Source organism: Diceros bicornis, chromosome 2, assembly GCF_020826845.1.
Source record: "Diceros bicornis minor isolate mBicDic1 chromosome 2, mDicBic1.mat.cur, whole genome shotgun sequence".
Classification (NCBI taxonomy): domain Eukaryota; kingdom Metazoa; phylum Chordata; class Mammalia; order Perissodactyla; family Rhinocerotidae; genus Diceros; species Diceros bicornis.
The window spans coordinates 84,287,356-84,306,153 of NC_080741.1; the positions used below are offsets into that span (position 1 = coordinate 84,287,356).

At 39.5% G+C, this 18,798-nt stretch overlaps 1 protein-coding gene across 13 annotated transcripts in view; it reads right to left on the bottom strand.

Annotated features, from left to right (window-relative positions):
* VGLL4 (vestigial like family member 4) overlaps positions 1 to 18,798 on the bottom strand; it is a 163,496-nt gene that overhangs the window by 62,709 nt on the left and 81,989 nt on the right. The window contains exons 1-2 of one of the 13 annotated variants that reach the window (XM_058565192.1): positions 17,301 to 17,365; positions 17,031 to 17,215 (exon numbers count right to left, since the gene is read on the bottom strand). The exons of 11 other annotated variants lie outside the window; for them this stretch is intronic. In XM_058565192.1, coding sequence (XP_058421175.1) covers positions 17,031 to 17,139 — 109 coding nt within the window. In that variant the 5' untranslated portion in view covers positions 17,140 to 17,215; positions 17,301 to 17,365. Of the gene's footprint in view, positions 1 to 17,030; positions 17,373 to 18,798 lie in introns of those variants that run through there. One more of the 13 variants, XM_058565181.1, reaches the window with a different exon arrangement.

Genomic DNA, 18,798 nt, shown 5'->3' on the forward strand with positions numbered 1-18,798 from the left:
TGTATGTCATAGTTGCACATCCCTCTAGTTGCTGTATGTGGGACGCGGCCTCAGCATGGCTGGAGAAGTGGTGCGTCGGTGCACGCCCGGGATCCAAACCCGGGCCGCCAGCAGCGGAGCACGCACACTTAGCTGTTAGGCCACGGGGCCGGCCACTAGTACTAATTTTAAAGAAAACACAATACTGGACTGTTGGCTCCTTGAGAAAAGCTGTATCATGTTCAGCAGTACAGGTCCCGCTGGCACCAGACACAAAGCCTGACACTCAGACATTCACTGAATAACCTACAGGTGCCATTAGTAAGGTTCATAATCAAGCTAATAATACTTTTCAAAATATTTTCATGTAAGCAAATGCACACACATGGAACACACACAAAGAATCAAATGAATGGACTAACAGTAACAATATTCTCTACTTCAAATCTCTAAATGTTACAATAGCTTTTTTGAGAGATAATTCATATGCCATAAAATACACCCATTTAGTGTCCAATCCAATGTTTTAGCATATTCATAGGGTTGTGCAACAATCACCACAATCTAATTTTAGAATATTTCATCTTCCCAAAAAGAAATTCATATCCCTTAGCAGTCACTCCCCACATGGTCCCCCCTCTCTAGCTCCTGGCAACCATTAAGCTACTTTCTGTCTCCATAGATTTGCCAATTCTGGATATTTCATATAAATGGAATCATATGTGTAGTCTGTTGTGTCGGACTTCTTTCACTTAGCATAATGTTTTCAAGGTTCATCTATGTTATAATATATGTCAGTACTATATTCCTTTTTATTGCCAAATAATATTCTATTGTACAGGATATACCACATTTTATTTAACTATTTTTCAGGTGATGCACATTTGGATTGATTCTACTTTTTGGCTATTATGAATAATGCTGCTATGGATTGTTTGTGGACACATTTTTATGAGGCTATGTTTTCAATTCCCTTGGGTATATACCTAGGAATAGAATTGCTGGGTCAAATGGTAACTCTATGTTTAATCTTTTGAGGAACTGCCAAACTATTTTCCAAAGTGGCTGCACCATTTTATAATCCCACCAGCAATGTATGAGGGTTCCAATTTCTCTACACCCTCAACAACACTTGTTATTGTCTTTTTTATTTTAGTGGGTATGAGGTTGTATCTCCCTGTAGTTTTAATGTGCATTTTCCTAATGACTAATGATGTTGAGCATCTTTTCATGTGCTTATTATTTGTATATCTTCTTTGGAGAAATGGCTATTCAAATTCTTTACTCTTTACCCATTTTTTTTTTTTTTTTTTTTTTTGCCAAGGAAGATTCACCCTGAGCTAACATCCTTGCCAATCTTCCTCTATGTTTTAGTATGTGGGCCACCAGCACAGCATGGCCACTAACAGAGCAGTGTTCAGGTCCACACCCGGGAACTGAACCCAGGCTGCCAAAGCAGAGCGTGCTGAACTTAACCACTAGGCCACTGGGGCTGGCTCTCTTTACCCAGCTTTTAAATGGGTTATCTGTTTTTGTATTGTTGAGGTGTAAGGGTTCTTTATATATTTTGGGTACAAGTCCCTTATCAGATATATGATCTGTAAAAATGTCCCCCCATTCTGTGGGTTTTCATTCAAATCTATTATTGCGGTTATCTATGGCCTTCAGGCTTAGGAACAAAAGACCATTACACAAAATCTGATCCTTATTCTTACCTCTTTAACAAGGCATGTGAATTTTATTACAAATGCTCTTCTAAAAGCCATTATCTTCCCATCCTGTTTCTTGACTGGCCAGCCTTTGTTGAATGATGAGGCCCTAGCCATTGCTAAATACCCACCACATATACCCAGGCAGCCAACTCCAAGATAATAAATAACAGTGATGTTCACCATAGACATTCTGGCATTTCAGAAATTCAATCCATCTTCCCAAAGCCTTATTTTAGTGGTTTTACAAAATAAAGAAATACAATGTCACACTATTAATAGATTGCAAAAGCCTTATTTTAGTGGTTTTACAAAATAAAGAAATACAATGTCACACTATTAATAGATTGCAGAACCTACATGTGTTTTGCCAACCTATTTTCTTTAAAACCATGCTGACAATGATTGTTACAACTGTTCCCATGCTAGAATGCTCTTAAATTGTTTTAGCCTTGACACAAGGTCAACAGGAATTAGACTAATGAAGAAATAAAGCAAAACTGAATCATTTTAATTTGGGGTCTACTAGACTATATTAACTTCTAGCAAATTAAATGGATGAGTGGTTTCAACCACTGACACTTATATTTCACTATTAGTTCTCCAGGCTCTTTACTTTCTCTGCGCCACTAACCTTTAGGGTCTAGCTCTTTGTCAGTCTCACTTCAATCATGCTTTCTAGGGATTACAGAATCAGTAATTCCACAGCACATTATGGCACAAACCCAGTCAAGACAGAGAGGCAGATGTGAGCTCATGTAACTGAGAGGTTTCCATCCGTTGCAGTGAGAACTGAGGCCTGAAAGACTCTTGCATCTTCTCTCTTACACTCACGTGCAGGCTTGGGATGACCCATTTACTTAAGCACTTGGTATTTCAGCAAATATCTTAAACGGCTAACGTTTCAACCTTTCTTGCCAAAGGTGGATGGACGTTCATTGAAGATTCTCACATTAGACCTATTACGGATCCCAAAACTGGCTGAAAGCAGAGAGGTGATAATCCCAGATGGAGAAAGTGACATAACCTCGTACGTACCCAAATCTTAGCTTCCACGTTAACCCACACATAATCAAGTTACCTCTCTAAGATAGCACATCATCTACTGGGATGATGTCAAGGCACTGTAGACTTGCTGGAAGGAATAGAAGAAGGATCTATGAAGTAGAAGCAGTAAAGGAACTTATTTTAGCAAAGAGTTAAAAATAGTTGTTTGAATCTGAAATCAACAATTCAAAGAGGCTCATGCACCCCTAGGTTCATTGCAGCATTATTCACTATAGCCAAGACATGGAAGCAACCCAAGCGTCCCTTGACTGATGAATGGATAAAGAAGATGTGGTGTATATATATACAATGGAATACTACTCAGCCATTAAAAAAGACAAAATCGTCCCATTTGCAACAACATGGATGGACCTGGAGGGTATTATGTTAAGCGAAATAAGCCAGAAAGAGCAAGACAAACACCACATGATTTCACTCTTAAGCAGAAGATAAACTAACACACGGACAGAGAGAACTGTTTGGTGGGTACCAGGGGCAAGGGGGTTGGGGGTAGGCACAAGGGGTGAAGGGATGCATTTATATGCTGACTGACAAACAATAATGTACAACTAAAAGTTCACACACAAAAAAAACCTAAGGAAATCCGAAAAAAAAAATAGGTGTTGTATACTAATGAGAAATTATATTATTCTTTATCTCAGGATTCTCTGTAAATTGCTGATGCTAAATACTTCCATGACTATCTAGGTGAAACTGACTTCATGTGACAAATGTATTCCCGAAAATTTGGGAATAAATTAACTTTAGGTTAAGTTTCATTGTGATCTAACAAGCTCCTATTTAAAGCAAAAGTGGTTCTCAGTTCATTTTCATCAATCTGTGGAAATTTTCCTTGTTTCTCATTCAGCCGCTCCTATTTACCACTTAGTACGATGGTTTTCAAAGCGTTGTCCCTGGACCACCTGTATCAGAATCACCTGAGATGATTATTTAAAATGCATATTCTTGAGCCTGACCCCAGTTCTAATGAAAAAGTTATCCAGGGACCCTAAAAATCTGTCATTTTAGCATGGTGTCCAAGAGGTTCCATGCATACTAGCGTATATCTTCTCTTGTCTCTCTTTCACTTTCGCAGCTGATCAATACTATGATCAACTAATACTATGATCAATCAAACATTTCCAACTGCCTGAGGAGTGTTTTGGCAGTGATGAGCTGGAAGGGAGAACTGATGACTGAGTATCTTAATGTTCAAGCATCCAGAACCTTAGTTGGGTCACCCTCGCTGGTGCCTGTTTCCCCACATGGAAAATGGGTGTACCATCTGCTGCCATATATTCCCTATAATGTGTATACTGCCATATACTTCCTCTATGTCTTTTGCATAACAAAACAACTCATTCCCCCAAAAGCTTTGAATTTGGCCCACAAGACAGTCAATTAAAGCCTTGCAGATAGAGTCCATGACTACCAATCTGTAAATTTCTCAAAGTCAAGAAACATGAGAGGGACAGGGAAAGAAGCAAAGAGAAACTTCCACTTTGACTGCAGAAATGAGTCTCAACTGGCTCAGCAGGAAACTGTCAGCAATCTCCCAGCGAGCACCTCCTGATTACACTGAGGCCAGCCACAAAGCCCCCGTGATCACTCTCCGAGATGCCACAGAGGTGAATAGAGGATGGAGTTAAGAACGGCCCGGCATTAACTGGTGCTGGAAGAGGGGGACATCAAAATTCTTTCTAGTGGATCCATCTTTTAAAACATCTCATTTCATTCTGAGAATATTTATAAAATAAGAAATAAAGTAAAAATAATTAAGAAATAAAATAATAAAATAATTAGAAAGAATCACATTTGCTAACTCCTAAAGGTTTCTCTCTCCAAAAATTCAAAAGTGCCAGAGGCTTTTTCTTTTGTCCCAGCTCGTTTTTCAAATGCTAGTCCATGACAGAAGGGATGGCTCACAATAGGCAGATGTTGCCATGGGTGTCAGATAATTCATCAATGGCAGTACATTTCTTTTAAATCCTACAAGTACGCCTCCTAAGTAGGACTGCTAACATTTGGCAGTCTATCTTACCTGACCCCATGCAACTGAGAACAATAGTAGAGAACACTTAGTTTATAATCCATCATGGTTTAGGTTGAATGACATTTAGATCTGAAGTCTTTGAAAGTACAGGTTTGAAAATGCCAAAAGACTTTATATCTATTTAGATATAGATATATACAGGTATACATATAGACATATCTTTTACATAGAGATATATAATACATACAGATATATATCTAGGTATAGATATAGATACATCTTTTAAATTTATATATATAATTTATATATAAATTTTATAAATATAGCTGTATATCTATCGATAGATATCCACGTAAAATTAGAGATCTAAAATAAAAAATCCAATTTCACTGCCATATATATATACACACACACAAATGTATGTACAGAATTTATATTACAAAATCAGCACATGTACAGTGTAAATTACTTGAGAGCAAGGAGGCTACCCACTTCACATACAGCCATTGCTCTGTGTAACATATAAATGAGTGAGCAAAGCTGAACCAAAGACAAAGTCAGGGACTGTCAGTCTACCCGTGAGCAGAAATTATCACTCAGATACTAAAAATAAACCATGCTATTGCTCCAGAGGGGTTACACCACAGAGTTGGGACCATGACATTTTGCTGGGGTTCAAGTGCAAATCAGCAAATAAAATGGCATGTTTTTCTCCTGCTTAAGAGTGAAAAAGGCATTGTAGGCACTGTATAATTGCTCAGCCCAACCTTTATCCAGGAGCTATTACTGCTTCTTAAAAAACATTATCTTTTGGATACATAAAATGTGATATATCCATACAGGGGACTATCATTCAGCAATAAAAAGGAATGAAGTATTGACACATGCTACAATATGAGTGAACCTTTCGTTATGCTAAGTGAAAGAAGCCAGTCACAAAAGGCCATATATTGTATGATTCCATTTATATAAAATGTCCAGAATAAGCAGATCTATAGAGACAGAAGCAGACTACTGGTTACCAGGGCCTAGGAGGAGGGGGGAATGGAGAGTGACTGCTATTGGGGACAAGATTTATTTGAGGGTGATGAAAATGTTCTAAACTTCGATCATGGTGTGATGGTTGGCAAAACTCTGTTAATACACACTTTAAATGGGTATATGTTGTACATGTTACATGGTTGGAATTGTAGACTACAAATGGGTGAATTTTATGGTATGTGAATTACAGCTCAGTAAAGCTATTAAAAAATACTAGATTTTTTTAAAACAACTATCATCTTTAAAAAGCTATAGTAGAAACATAGCCAACATTGAGGAGAGTAAATATGGCGGCTGTTTATCATTCCAAGATTCTTAATGAGTCCTGGGCATTATAAGAATTAGTCAAGCAATTGTCACAGCTGCAATGGTAACCAAGGCAAGATGAATCAAACATGGAAGGGAAATTCTTCTAAACCCAAAGAAACAAACTGAAAAAAAAAAAATACAAAAACACACACAAAATGAAAACAACATGTGTCCCTGTAAGGGCGTATAGGTGTCCCAGTGTTACTCATGTCACCAGAGTTTCTCTCATTCTTCTCTTGTTACTTAAAAGATAAGCCCTGGGAAAGGCAGGAACTTGAATTTTTTTTTCTTATGACACACACAAAATCTAGCACAGCTGGAGATTTCGCAACCTTTAAAGGCAGTAAGAATAAGTATTTTAAGGTGCCATGAATATTCCCTGAACGGTACTCTAAATACCATTGTGGTAGCTATGAGCTCTAATCATCCCCCACTCTTCAGTAGGAATGGGGGACTCATTCTACAGAAAATCTCTTATAGATAAATTAGGTAGCACTCACATCTTCCATAAAGTAAAGTGAAGAACAAATCGCTAGAACTTCACAAACACCCATTGCTCTGCGTGACAAACGAGTGAGCAAAGCTGAACAGAAGAAAAAAAAAAACAGAGATTGTCAGTCTACCCAGTATAACAACCAAATTATCTCAGCCCTCTAAAATAGGGGCTCTGTGATCTCAAATCATCCCCATTTACTTAGTGCCTGCCATGGTCACAAACAATGAGAGGGGCTACGGGCAGAGGGGTACACAAAAGATGGCAGACTCCTTGTCCTCAAGCAACACATTTGAGATGTGATGATTTCACGTATGTATTTTATATATATATAAAATATGAAATAATATATCTATGTATATGTATATATGTGTGTATCTATGTATATGTGCATGTGTATACATATATATAAAACAGTGAAATTGAATTTTTAATTTTTTGGTAAACATGCAAATGAATGTTGTCATTTTCAAAGTAGTCATTCTGGAATGACTTGAACCTACTTATTCCAAAGAAAATTGTCACTGATTAGAAAATATTTTGGGGGCCAGCCCAGTGGCATAGCGGTTAAGTTCGTGCATTCCACTTCAGCGGCCCAGGGTTTGCCGGTTCAGATCCTGGGCATGGACATACTCACCACCCCTCAGGCCATGCTGGGGCGGCATCCCACATAGAAGAGATAGAAGGACCTAGAAACTAGGATATATAAGTATGTACTGGGGCTTTGGGGAGAAAAAAACAAAAAGCGGAAGATTGGCTCAGGGCCAATTTTCCTCAAAAAAATCAAGATTAAAAAAAATATTTTCAAACTCCATTTGTGGAACTGGTTTTAGAATGACATAGAAAAAACTAGCTCGTCATTTTATAGGCACACTTTCATAGAACTGGGCCTGGCAAACAGTAAGCGCTCTCTATAGGTGTCTAATATGTATATGTTTTATGACTGGCCACTATTTAAAATACTCAAAAGAATGTAACCAGCCCTTGAAGGCAACTTCTAAAAAACCAACAACGTTCTGGGAACGAAATCATCAACTGTTAGGTTAAATGTGTAATTTTCCAAGGTAACTATTTTGAAGACAAGCTTGAACACCTTACTTATTTAAATATGTAAGCTGTTACATGTGTTTGCTTTTAATGTCACACTTTATTTACATTAGAGATAACAAAATACAAGGTGATACAACTGCCAAACAAGTATTATATATAAACTTTACAGACATCCAAAAGAAGAGGATATAAACACTGTCTCACATTGAACCAGGGTAAGGCATCTTGGTAGGCACTGACGATGTAACAGGTTACAGCACAAGTCCTGCCTACAAAAAGTTTCAGGTCAAGTTTCATAAAGGGAGGCTGAGCTACACTCTGAAGGATATACAGAATTCCCGCAGCTGGAAAGGAGCAGGAAGGGCATTCCAAACGGGGGGTGAGGGGGGTAACAGAAGAACCTAGAGAGGGAACGGCAAATGAATCAGAAGATAAGTCCAACTGGAGCGCACAGAGCTGAATCTCTGCACTTTCTTCTAACAGGCCAGGGGTTGGTGAATCATTACCAAGTAAGAAATAAAGCAAAGCAACACTCTACTAAAGGAAAGTATTCCCAAAAAAAGAGTCCTCTGTGCCACGTTGGTGTTTGTTCATATCCCTCCATTGGGCTGCCTGCTGATTTCCACGGCTTGGATTTTACCCATTTGGAAAAACAACCCCTCCTTTGACAATACCAAAATCACTGCCTCTGCCCTAAAATTAGACAAGAAACATATTCTAGCCTTTAACTTAGACGATCAACTCATCACGAGTAGAGAATATGGCTTTTTGCACATAGTACCAATCAGCAGTGTCACAATAGGTATTCTAATAAGTAACGAATTATAAGTTAACAATGAAAAACACCTTAATATTGTCCATAAACTCCAAGCAGGGCTAAAATTTAAAACTGGCAATACCAAGTACTGGTGAGGACGCAGAGCTCCTGGAACCCTTATAGACTGATGGTGGGAGCGTAAGATGGTACAACCACTTTGGAAAACAGTTGAGCAGTTTCTAAAAAAGTTTAACAGACACAATGACCCAGCAATTCCACTCGTAAGTATTTATCCAAGAGAAACGAGTGCATATAGCCACAAAAAGGCTTGTATAAAACTGTTCAGAGGTTGCACCACAAAGTGAATATACTAAATACCACTGAACTGTACACCTAAAAATGGCTAAAATAATATATTTTATGTACATTTTACCACAATAAAAAAATGTTTAGGACAACTTTATTCATAATAGTTAAAAACCAAAAACAACACAAATTTCCATCAACCTTAGAATAGATCAGCAAATTGTGATATTTTCATACAACAGCCTACAGCACAGCAATACAAAAGAACAAATTACTGATCCCCATGACATGAATGAATCTCAAAAACACGTTGAGCACAAAAAAATGATTCTATTTATGTGAAGCTCAAGAGCAGGCAAAAGTAATCCATAACTATAGAAGTCAAAATAGTGGTTATCCCTGGGGGATGTGTATTGACTAGGAAGAAAGAATGAAGGAACTTTCTGGGGTGATGGAAATGTTCTATATCTTGATCTGGGTGGTGGTTACGAAAGGTATAAACATAGGGAAAAAACTCACAAAGCCATGCCCTGAAGATTTCACCATAATTAACTATGCCTCAATAAAATTAAAGGAAAAACAAGGAAAATTGAACAGGTAGAACACCCCAGCATTATCCATATGAAGCCCAAGGTTTACATCTTGTCTAGCTCTCACCAAATCCTCTATTCTCACAAAATAAGAGCTCACGATAAAAGGTGCCCTGGGGTGTTGTAGAATCTATCCTATTCAGGGCAATATCTTTTAAGGTCTGACCAGAGTCGTTTAAGAGGAACATACAACAAATCCATTGATTTCTTGAGCATTTTTAAAATTCACTGAATTTTTTTTATTCTAATTATATTTTATTCCTATTAGAACCCAAATGAACCATTTGACCTTTTTTTGTTCCAGGTTGATAATACTATAATAAATGCTAGTTCCCAATATAATAGACAGGTATAATGGAGTGAAGCAGTCTACCTCGCTGACTGTAGAAATAAAACAAGTAAAAGATTCCACACTTCTGAGATTCCAAAGGAAATTTTATAAAAGTTTTCTTAATATACTTTTATTTATTTATTTTTTGGTGAGGAAGATTGGCCCTGAGCTAACATCTATGCCCATCTTCCTCCATTTTACACATGGGACGCTGCCACAGCATGGCTTGATGAACGGTGTGTAGGTCCGCATCTGGGATCCAAACCCACGAGCCCCGGGCTGCCGAAGTGGAGCGCGTGAACTTAACCACTACACCACCAGGCCAGCCCCTCTTAATATACTTTTAAATTCTTCACAAGACCATGGAAGAAATAAATAATCCACTCAAATCTATATTCTGAAGTTTGAAAATAAAAGCGGTCACTTTTAAGTATAAATACAACTATTCTAAACAGTAAATCAACTAATAACTACATTATTACTAATGTAGTAATAACACTTTTCATAGTCTGTAATTATCTTCTTTATATACCTGTTGTCTGTCTCCCCTGCTGAGAACGTCAGCTCCAGAAAGTCAGCCATCTTGCTGTCTGTCTGTTAACGGCTATATTCCCAGCACATAAAACAGGACCTGGCTACATTAATACCAGGTATTAATGTTTCCCCACAAATGATCAGTTCATTTAATAGACCACCCAAAGTCAAGTAACCAGAAAACCAGAGGAGTAGGGCAGTTATTTCCAACAACCAGCCCACTTCAAACGTTTCCCTATAGAATCGGAGACTTGAGTTTTCTTTTCTTTCTTCCCTCCTTTTCCCAGCTATCTTTCCTTCCTCTAAGAATAACATTCTCAGTGTTAACAAACTCACCTGTGTCACCAACTAACTGAGTGTTTCTGGGTTAATCACACAATTTCAATGTTTCTTTATCTTTAACAAAGAGACTCTAGAGTAGATACATCCACAAGCAGACACTGTGGTGTCTGGTACTTCTAAAAACAAAGAGAAGAAAGACCAAGTCCTAGCCCTCCCACAGCTTATAGTAAGGCAGACAGATGAGTATATAACACAGCGAGAAAAATTCTCTGACAGAAGCATGCACGGCATGCCAGGAAAATACAAACATAACACCTAACCTGCCAAGAAGGTCAAGGGTGAGGAGGGTCACTTTCCAGAAGAAGCCTCTACACTTGAGGGACTAATAGGAGCCAAGAGAAAGAGCAGATGGGATTTCAGAAAGAGGCAATGGCTCATTCAAAGGAAGTAGTTTGATATTTCTGGACTACAGGGTGTGGTTGAGGGAATGGTGGAGATAAGGCTCGAGGTAAAAAGGGAATGGCATTCTGGGACCATTATGGATGAAGGTCTAGAAGGGAATAAGATTAGAGGCAGGGGTCAGTTATGGGTTTATTTTAGTAATAAAGAAGAAAATTCATGGAGACCTAAGAGAAAAGTTCCTGTTCAAAAGTTCTCTTCAACTGGGCCGGCCTGGTGGCAAAGTGGTTAAGTTTGCACATTCCACTTTGGCGGCCCAAGGTTTGCAGGTTCAGATCCTGGGTGCAGACCTACACCACTCATCAAGCCATGCTGTGGTGGTGTCCCCCACACACAATAGAGGAAGATGGGCACAGATGTTAGCTCAGGGCCAATCTTCCTCAGCAAAAAGAGGAAGATTGGCAATGGATGTTAGCTCATGGCCAATCTTCCTCACCACACACAAAAAAATTTCTCTTCAATTTCTTATTCTATCCTTTGTTCCTAGGCGACCATTCTTCCCCAAAGCTTCACTTATTCTCTCCCAAACTAATATCTCAGCAGCAGCCTCTCCTCTGAGCTCTAGACTCATACACCCAACTATCTAATATTTATCTCTCCTATGAAATCTCAAAGATCCTTCAAACTCAACATATCCAAAACTAAACTCATGATCTCACCCCAGAACCCAGTCTTCTTCCTGTGTTTCCTATCTCTGCAAAGGGCAGCACCATCCACCCACTTGGACAAGTTGGAAACCTGGAAGGCACCCTCAGTGTCTTCTCTGTCTTCTCCTTCATCCCCTGCTTCAATCCAGCACCAGGTCCTGCCAGCCTTCTCTCTGAAAATCTCTTAGATCTAGCCACTGCTCTCCTCCATAACCATCACCACAGTTTGGGTTACCACTATCTCTTCCCTAAACCACTGCAACAGGTTCACGTCCTCTCCTATTTCTATGTCCTCTCCTTATTCCCTTCCAACCTGTTCTCAGCCTGCAACTGTAGGTTGTCTTTAATGTTTATCAGCCTGCCTCACTCTTTCATGCTCTCTTACCCACACCAGGAGCTCCAGAAAGCCCTGCTGTTGTTGTTCACCAGCACCTCGTTCCCAATCGAGTGGGTACTCAATTAAGTATTTGAGCTAAGGGATGTAAGAATTTTAAGAATTTGGAAGGAGTTAGCACCGAATGGCACAGAGATCAACTAAGGTAAGGACTAAAAAATGTCCACTGAACTTGCCACTAGAATATCATTAGTGACCTTGTCCAGAACAATTTCAGTGAAGTTGTGGGAGCAGAAATCAGATGATGGCAGACCAAGGAGAGAATGGGTAGAAGGGAAGAGGTGACACACTGACCTTCTTCTTCCGATAACAGGGATGGCAAGGAAAAGAAAGCCTAATAGCTGGAGGGGAACACAAGATTTAGGGATGGGTTTGTTTTTGTTTTCAAGTTGGGAGGGGCCAGCCCCATGGCCTAGTGGTTAAGGTCAGTGTACTCCTCTTCGGCAGCCCAGGTTCAGTTCCTGGAGGTGGACCTACACCACTTGTTGGCAGCCATGCTGTGGTGGTGACCCACATACAAAATAGAGGAGGACTGGCACAGACGTTAGCTTAGGACGAATCTTCCTCAGGCAAAAAGAGGATTGGCAACGGATGTTAGCTCAGGGCCAATCTTCCTCTGCAAAAATAAATAAATAAATAAAGTTGGGAGAGACTTTGTGCACAAGCACATGATGAAGAGAAAAACCAAGGGAGGAGGAGAAATCAGGGAAGAAACAGATCACTGATGAGTCCCTGAGGCCAGAGGGTTGGGACTTGTGAGCACCAATAGAAGATTTAGCCTTTCACTGAGCTTAAGGAAAGGAAGGAAGGATGGAGTGGAATTCAGAAGAGTTTGCAGGTGGGAAAGCCAAGATGTGGTGGTTCCTCTCTTTTCTCTTTAAATGATATATAAGGATTCTTACAGCTCTAATATAAGAAGGCCTTCTCCCATTCATTCTCTTTCTTGGACAAAACATAGAACCAAGTACAGTATGTATGTGTGTCTTTATATTATATACATATTTTTGAATGTGTTGTATTTATTATTGGACACCAAAAGCAGTGCTTGACGTCTGCTGTTGATTCTGGAACTCTCCTTCACTCTACTTCTTTTATACCTAGAGTGACTAGTGTGATCTCCCATCACTTTTACCCTCTACTCAGTAGAACTTAAAGCCTGGTATAGCTGCTATTACATATTCTTTTAAAAAAGCTACCCAAATCACTCTCATGGGTGATTTTAAGCCTTGGCAAAGAGGTCATAGCTTTTCAGCAGGGAAATAAAACAAGGGTTCTTGGTAGGGTCAGCCAATAGTTTATCAGTTGCTCATCAGAAAAACAATAGTTTAAAAGGACACACATAGTAAGAATGGGAGAAAATGGGTACAGGAAAAAGCTGCTGACATGAAAATAAAATTTTAAATTAATCCCTTGTCACTTTAATAGTGCTGCCACGTAATGGAAGACGTGCTTGTTTTCAAAGGGGGGAAAATGTCCAGAAATTTGCACTCATCACTCCCTCATCTGTTATCAGGGAAGGCGCATAGGCTCTGTCCAGCTGGATTTGGGGTAGTGTAAACAACTTTGCTAAATTGCTTGGCAGAGCGCATCTGCATCAAACCATTAAATTCTGGAATTCTCTCTATTAAAATCAAATCATTAGCCAAGAAGAATTAACAGGCAACTATTTTCATGCAAAATAGAAATAAAATAAAAATCAAGGGCAACACATACGGATCATTCTTTTTCATTCATAATTTTAGATGGTGCATAACGCAGACTATTGTTTCAGATCTTTGTTGCTCTCTAACAGCATCTCTATACAATCTAGAGTATTGTTTGAATACTGCAACAATTTAAGCTTTTTCTGTGTATCTAAAAGTCCCTGGATTAACATCCAAAGAAACCTGGCACTGCAACCAAGTTGACTTGTAACAAGTCTCAGCCTTTAAGCAAATTGCTTATTAATGCAGAACTAAGTCACTGTTCAGATCCTAATTAAGCTATGTATCTCCAGAAATGTCCCCCACTTTGCACTCTCCAAAACTACACAGAATTTTTCTAACACACGATTTTCCATTACAGCATGGATGATGTACACCACCAGCTTTAACAGGTGGTGATGACTGTGAACAAAATACCGACTGAAAAAAAGTTCAGACCAAGGCGTCACCAGTTCTATTTAACAAACAGTGGAGCAGCAGGTGAGTGAGAAGGAAGGCTGGGATATCCACATATATCCGACAGACAATCCCCCACACTCGCAGATAAGCGGGCTTCATATGGAAAAGACAACCTCTTGGGATTTGTCTACTATTTTAGAAGACCTTATAAACAAGACACAAAAGAAGATTTACAGGATAATTTCAGTTCTATAGGGGTCAAAAAAAATTCCAGACAAAACTAAGCTAATTTGTTTAGAATTACACACATAGGTGGTAAAGGTATAAAGAAAAGCAAGTCACCCTTGTGATGACCTCTTGGGGCTGGAGGAATGTTGATTGGGAGAGAATACTTGAAGGAGGCAATTTACTATTTCTTGACTTCGTGATGAGTACAAAATTGTTTATTTTTTTTAATTAATTAATTTATTTTTCCCCCCAAAGCCCCAGTAGATAGTTGTATGTCATAGCTGCACATCCTTCTAGTTGCTGTATGTGGGACGCGGCCTCAGCATGGCCGGAGAAGCGGTGCGTCGGTGCACACCGAAGGTGGAGCGAGATCCGAACCCCAGCCGCCAGCAGCGGAGCGCGCACACTTAACCGCTAAGCCACGGGCCGGCCCCAAAACTGTTTATTTTTTAACTATAAACTATGCATATATTTTATGCACTTTTATGTGTATACTATATATTTCATTAGGAAAGTGTTTTTGAGAAAGAGACAGAGAGACAGACAGACAAACTCCGACCCCAAGACCTAACACATTCCTTAGCAGAGTGTAGGCATTCCACAAATGTTTAAGAGGATGGATATGGGGTGACAAAAGAACAGTACTGAGTTTTCTCTGATCACTTACTAAATATATTTCAGTTTGTTATGTTTACAGACTTCTTTGCAAACAAATGGGTGAAATGTTAAGAGTTCAGAAAGATCATATAAATAGCAAGAAATTAAAGAGAACCCCTAAGAATAGATTTTCTATTTCATTTTAGGGTAAATAAACATTCTTTCAACTAGTAGTGATGCACATTGTTAGGATTAAAACATATCCTGTAGACAATACCCTGAATTTAAAACAATCTACAGAATTCTAAGGAAAAAAAAAAAAACAGAAAAGAAAAAAAGGCAAGATAACAAAGCAAACTGATGAAAATAACTCCTTGGAACTTAGCAGAACATGTAACATTCAGGAAGGTGGAGAGAGAGAGAATAAATTGAGAAAGTAAAATGATTTCAGACTCTGCTTTTAAAATTAAGTGTCCATGATTGAAAGGTTTTTTTGGGGGGCGGGGGAAGGGCGGATATATGAGTTCATTGAAAAATAAGAGGGAGAAGGACTCTATTTTGTAGGGCAAACTGATGTTGCTGAGCAAGACTAGAGAATAGTTCCAGTGAGCTCAATATGAATACACAGAGACCACTACATATCAACAGTCACTGAACAGATGCTGAGATATATAGAGACAAAACAGATACAGCCAGAAACAACCCCTTGTAAGACTGGTTTCATATATTCGCCCACATGCAGAAGCGGTAAATCGGGATCCAAGTTCTTCATGACAAAACCCAGTTTTTTGCAACATCCTCACAATCAAGCAGAACCAAACTATATTGAGAGGTTTTGAATCTTCTCACAGGCCGAGGGGGAAGTTTTGTACCTTATGGCATCTTGTTAAAAAAAAAAAACCTTCATAGCAACAAATGGAGGCACCCTAGGAATAGAAAGCCAGGCAGACAACAGGGAAGGGAAGGAGGAAAGAAGGAAGAGAAACTTGCCTTCCAAAACAAAGCCACGTGCACGCTCCAAGAGATAAATAGCCAAGCAAAATAATCCTTCCAGAAGAGGGTAGGGAAACAAGGGTGGGGAGCTGGAAGGAAGGAGGGTATAATCACACCTTGGCTTCACAAACTGTGATTAGCAGAAATACAAACCGGCCAGGTCTCTCACAGGAGAGCTCTGGGGCTCACCTGGCATATTTCATTAATCAGACTCCTCCCAGTCTCTCTCCCACACTCACGCCCTCTACCCTCCCCCTTCCTCTCCCCTCCCCATCTCCCCCTCCCTTTCCCCTCCCCCCTCCTTCTCCCTCCCTCTCCCTCTCTCTCTCTTCCCTCTCCACCCTCTCCTACAAATAAAAAGCTAAAGTAAAACGAATTTCCACAGCAAAATAGTTGCAGATGTTCTACCTCAGAACACACCCCTGGATCCAGAGCTGGTGATCCCAGCTTTGCAGGGCTGGGGACCAGAGGCTGGCACAAAATGGATCTGCTCTGTGGCCTTTTCACCTTAATCGTACCCAACACTCCTAAGTTTTCCTGATGGCTCTGAGGTCATTAGACAAAGAACAATGAAACCAGGACTCCATTAAACTGCTGGTAGTTAGACTGGGAGAAAACAAAAGAAACCCGGCCCCCAGCCCCGCGCACATCCCTAGCAGAGACTCACTCAACAACTCTTGTTGTGCGCATTTTCCTTTCAATTCCAGAAAATTAATTTCAATGTAGCCTGTGATGAAACAAATGATAATTATGTTCTAAAACAACGGAACAGCTTTAAAATTTGAGAAACTTAGAATACTCTTCTCTTAAGGTTTCAGATGATCACAACATGCAATTTATTCTTACTTTCTTCCAATATAAATCGCACTATTAAAAGGGGAGAAATCCCACCAAATTACACACTAATGGCTCTTAACCCATAATTAAAGTATCACTAACAGCAGCTTAAAGCCACAGCCAACTATGAGCACATTTATTAGGACCTAAGTTTTCAGCACCAAGTAATTATGTAAATACAACTGTCAGCCATCTTGAGAAAAGTCAATGGTCTCACCAGCTCCCTGCTCCCTTGGGGAAACACTCTTTGTGAACTGGCATTACACAGGGCCTTCTCTGCACAATCAGAAAAAGTAAAGCAAACCTAAGTGCCAGAGCAGCAAGGAGAACAAATTCCCACAAGCCCGGTCACCTGGAGTTCTCATTATCGTCTTTCCTGAACAACAGCCTGGGAATCTAGACCAGCAACTTGGCTTCAGAGCAACGAGGCACCGAGGACAGACTGGACTGTGCACTGTCATCCAAGACGGCGTCCTGTGTGGGGGCTGTGAGGGTCCCTGGGACAGGGCGTGGTCTCTAACATCTCAGAGCTAATAACTAAGGAGACAAGACATAAAATAGTTTTGGAGAGGCAGTATGGTATTGAAGAATCACAGAATAGTCCAAACCACTGGCTTCTCACCTCAATTCAATTCTGCTACAAACTTTCTGAAGAAACTTGAACAGACAGTTTACCTCTCTGGGCCTCAGTTTCCTTGGCAAAAACAAGGCAAATATATTAGATATTTCTAAGGCCCTGCATAGCTTTGCAATAATTAGAGAATACAAGATCATATATAATTAAGTGCTAAATTACACAGTAGCAACTATGCCATTGGAGAGAGTTCATTAATTTTTTTGAGTCAGCCACTTCCTGAGAGCCAAATCAGACACCGTGCCAGGACGCAGAGACACAGCAGTGACCAAGACAATGCCCTGCCTTCAGGAGGCTTTCAGTCTACTAGTGGAGTATTCTCAGGGTTTAGAGGGAAAAATTGAAGGCTGAGGATGGCCTATGACCTTTTCATGGAGACAGAGGCAAAACCTGAATTCAAGTGGGTATGATTTGAACATTCAGTAGTGAACTGGTTAACCGTTGAGGATTGTAGTAATAAACCATGAGGTTTTTTAACAGACACACTAACACAAGCAGAGTTCTGCTAATTTGCTCATCACCATTGAAGGTAATTAGTCAGTTTCCAGAAGTTAGCCAGACTTAGACTCTTCCTGCCCTTTGCCAATCTTCTTCTCCTATCCTGATGGGCCCCCACCCCGAACCTACTATTTGTGGTTATTTTTTTTCCTTTATTCTCTTTTCATTTACACTTGTACTACTACAGTAGAAGTGCCAGAGAGAAGTCACCAAGCAGAGTCCATATCTAAGCCATTTAGAGCCCATGCTAAATGTGGGATTTTAGGAAAACCTTATATGCTACAAGATAATTGGTTTAAAAAGACCTATTTGTGTATAAGTTGCTAGAGAGGTTGAATAAAGATGATGCAGAACATGGTTTATTTTGCAGAGTAGAGCTGTGTCAATAAAACTAAGGAATACGGTATAACTAACCTAGAGAATAACTAACCATCAACATCTTAATTTTTAAAACTAAAAATTGAGAAAATTAATGTGTCCCTTATTATGAAGAGACGTGAAACTTGCCTGTGCCCTAAGTGGAATTAAATGCTGCTCACCAACTGTACATTCCATTTTCCAAATACCTTCCCAGGAATGCCAGTGCACTGCTATGTTTAATATGAATATTCTCAAAGTGCTGGATTTAAAGGAATAATAATTGTTCCAACTTTTCGTACAAAAAAAAAAAAAGTCCCGTCTAAGATTTATGCCCATCTTCAAAACACCCTTTTGAGTTCAGAGCAGATGTGTGCAGTGTTTACACTGAGAAAACCACTGGGACATAAACAATCCACTATAAACACCACTCAAATTTTGCTGTGCTTTTCTTCATTTCCTGTGTATTTATTTTGGTGTTAAAGTAATGTTAACTTTCATAATAAGGAAAATAGCAGCAGATGTTTAAACCAAACAGACTATGGCAAATCATCCCACATATCTACTCAACTTTCAAAATCAAAGTTTCTTCCTCCCAAATAAGGAAGGAAGCCAGAAGACTAGTCTCATG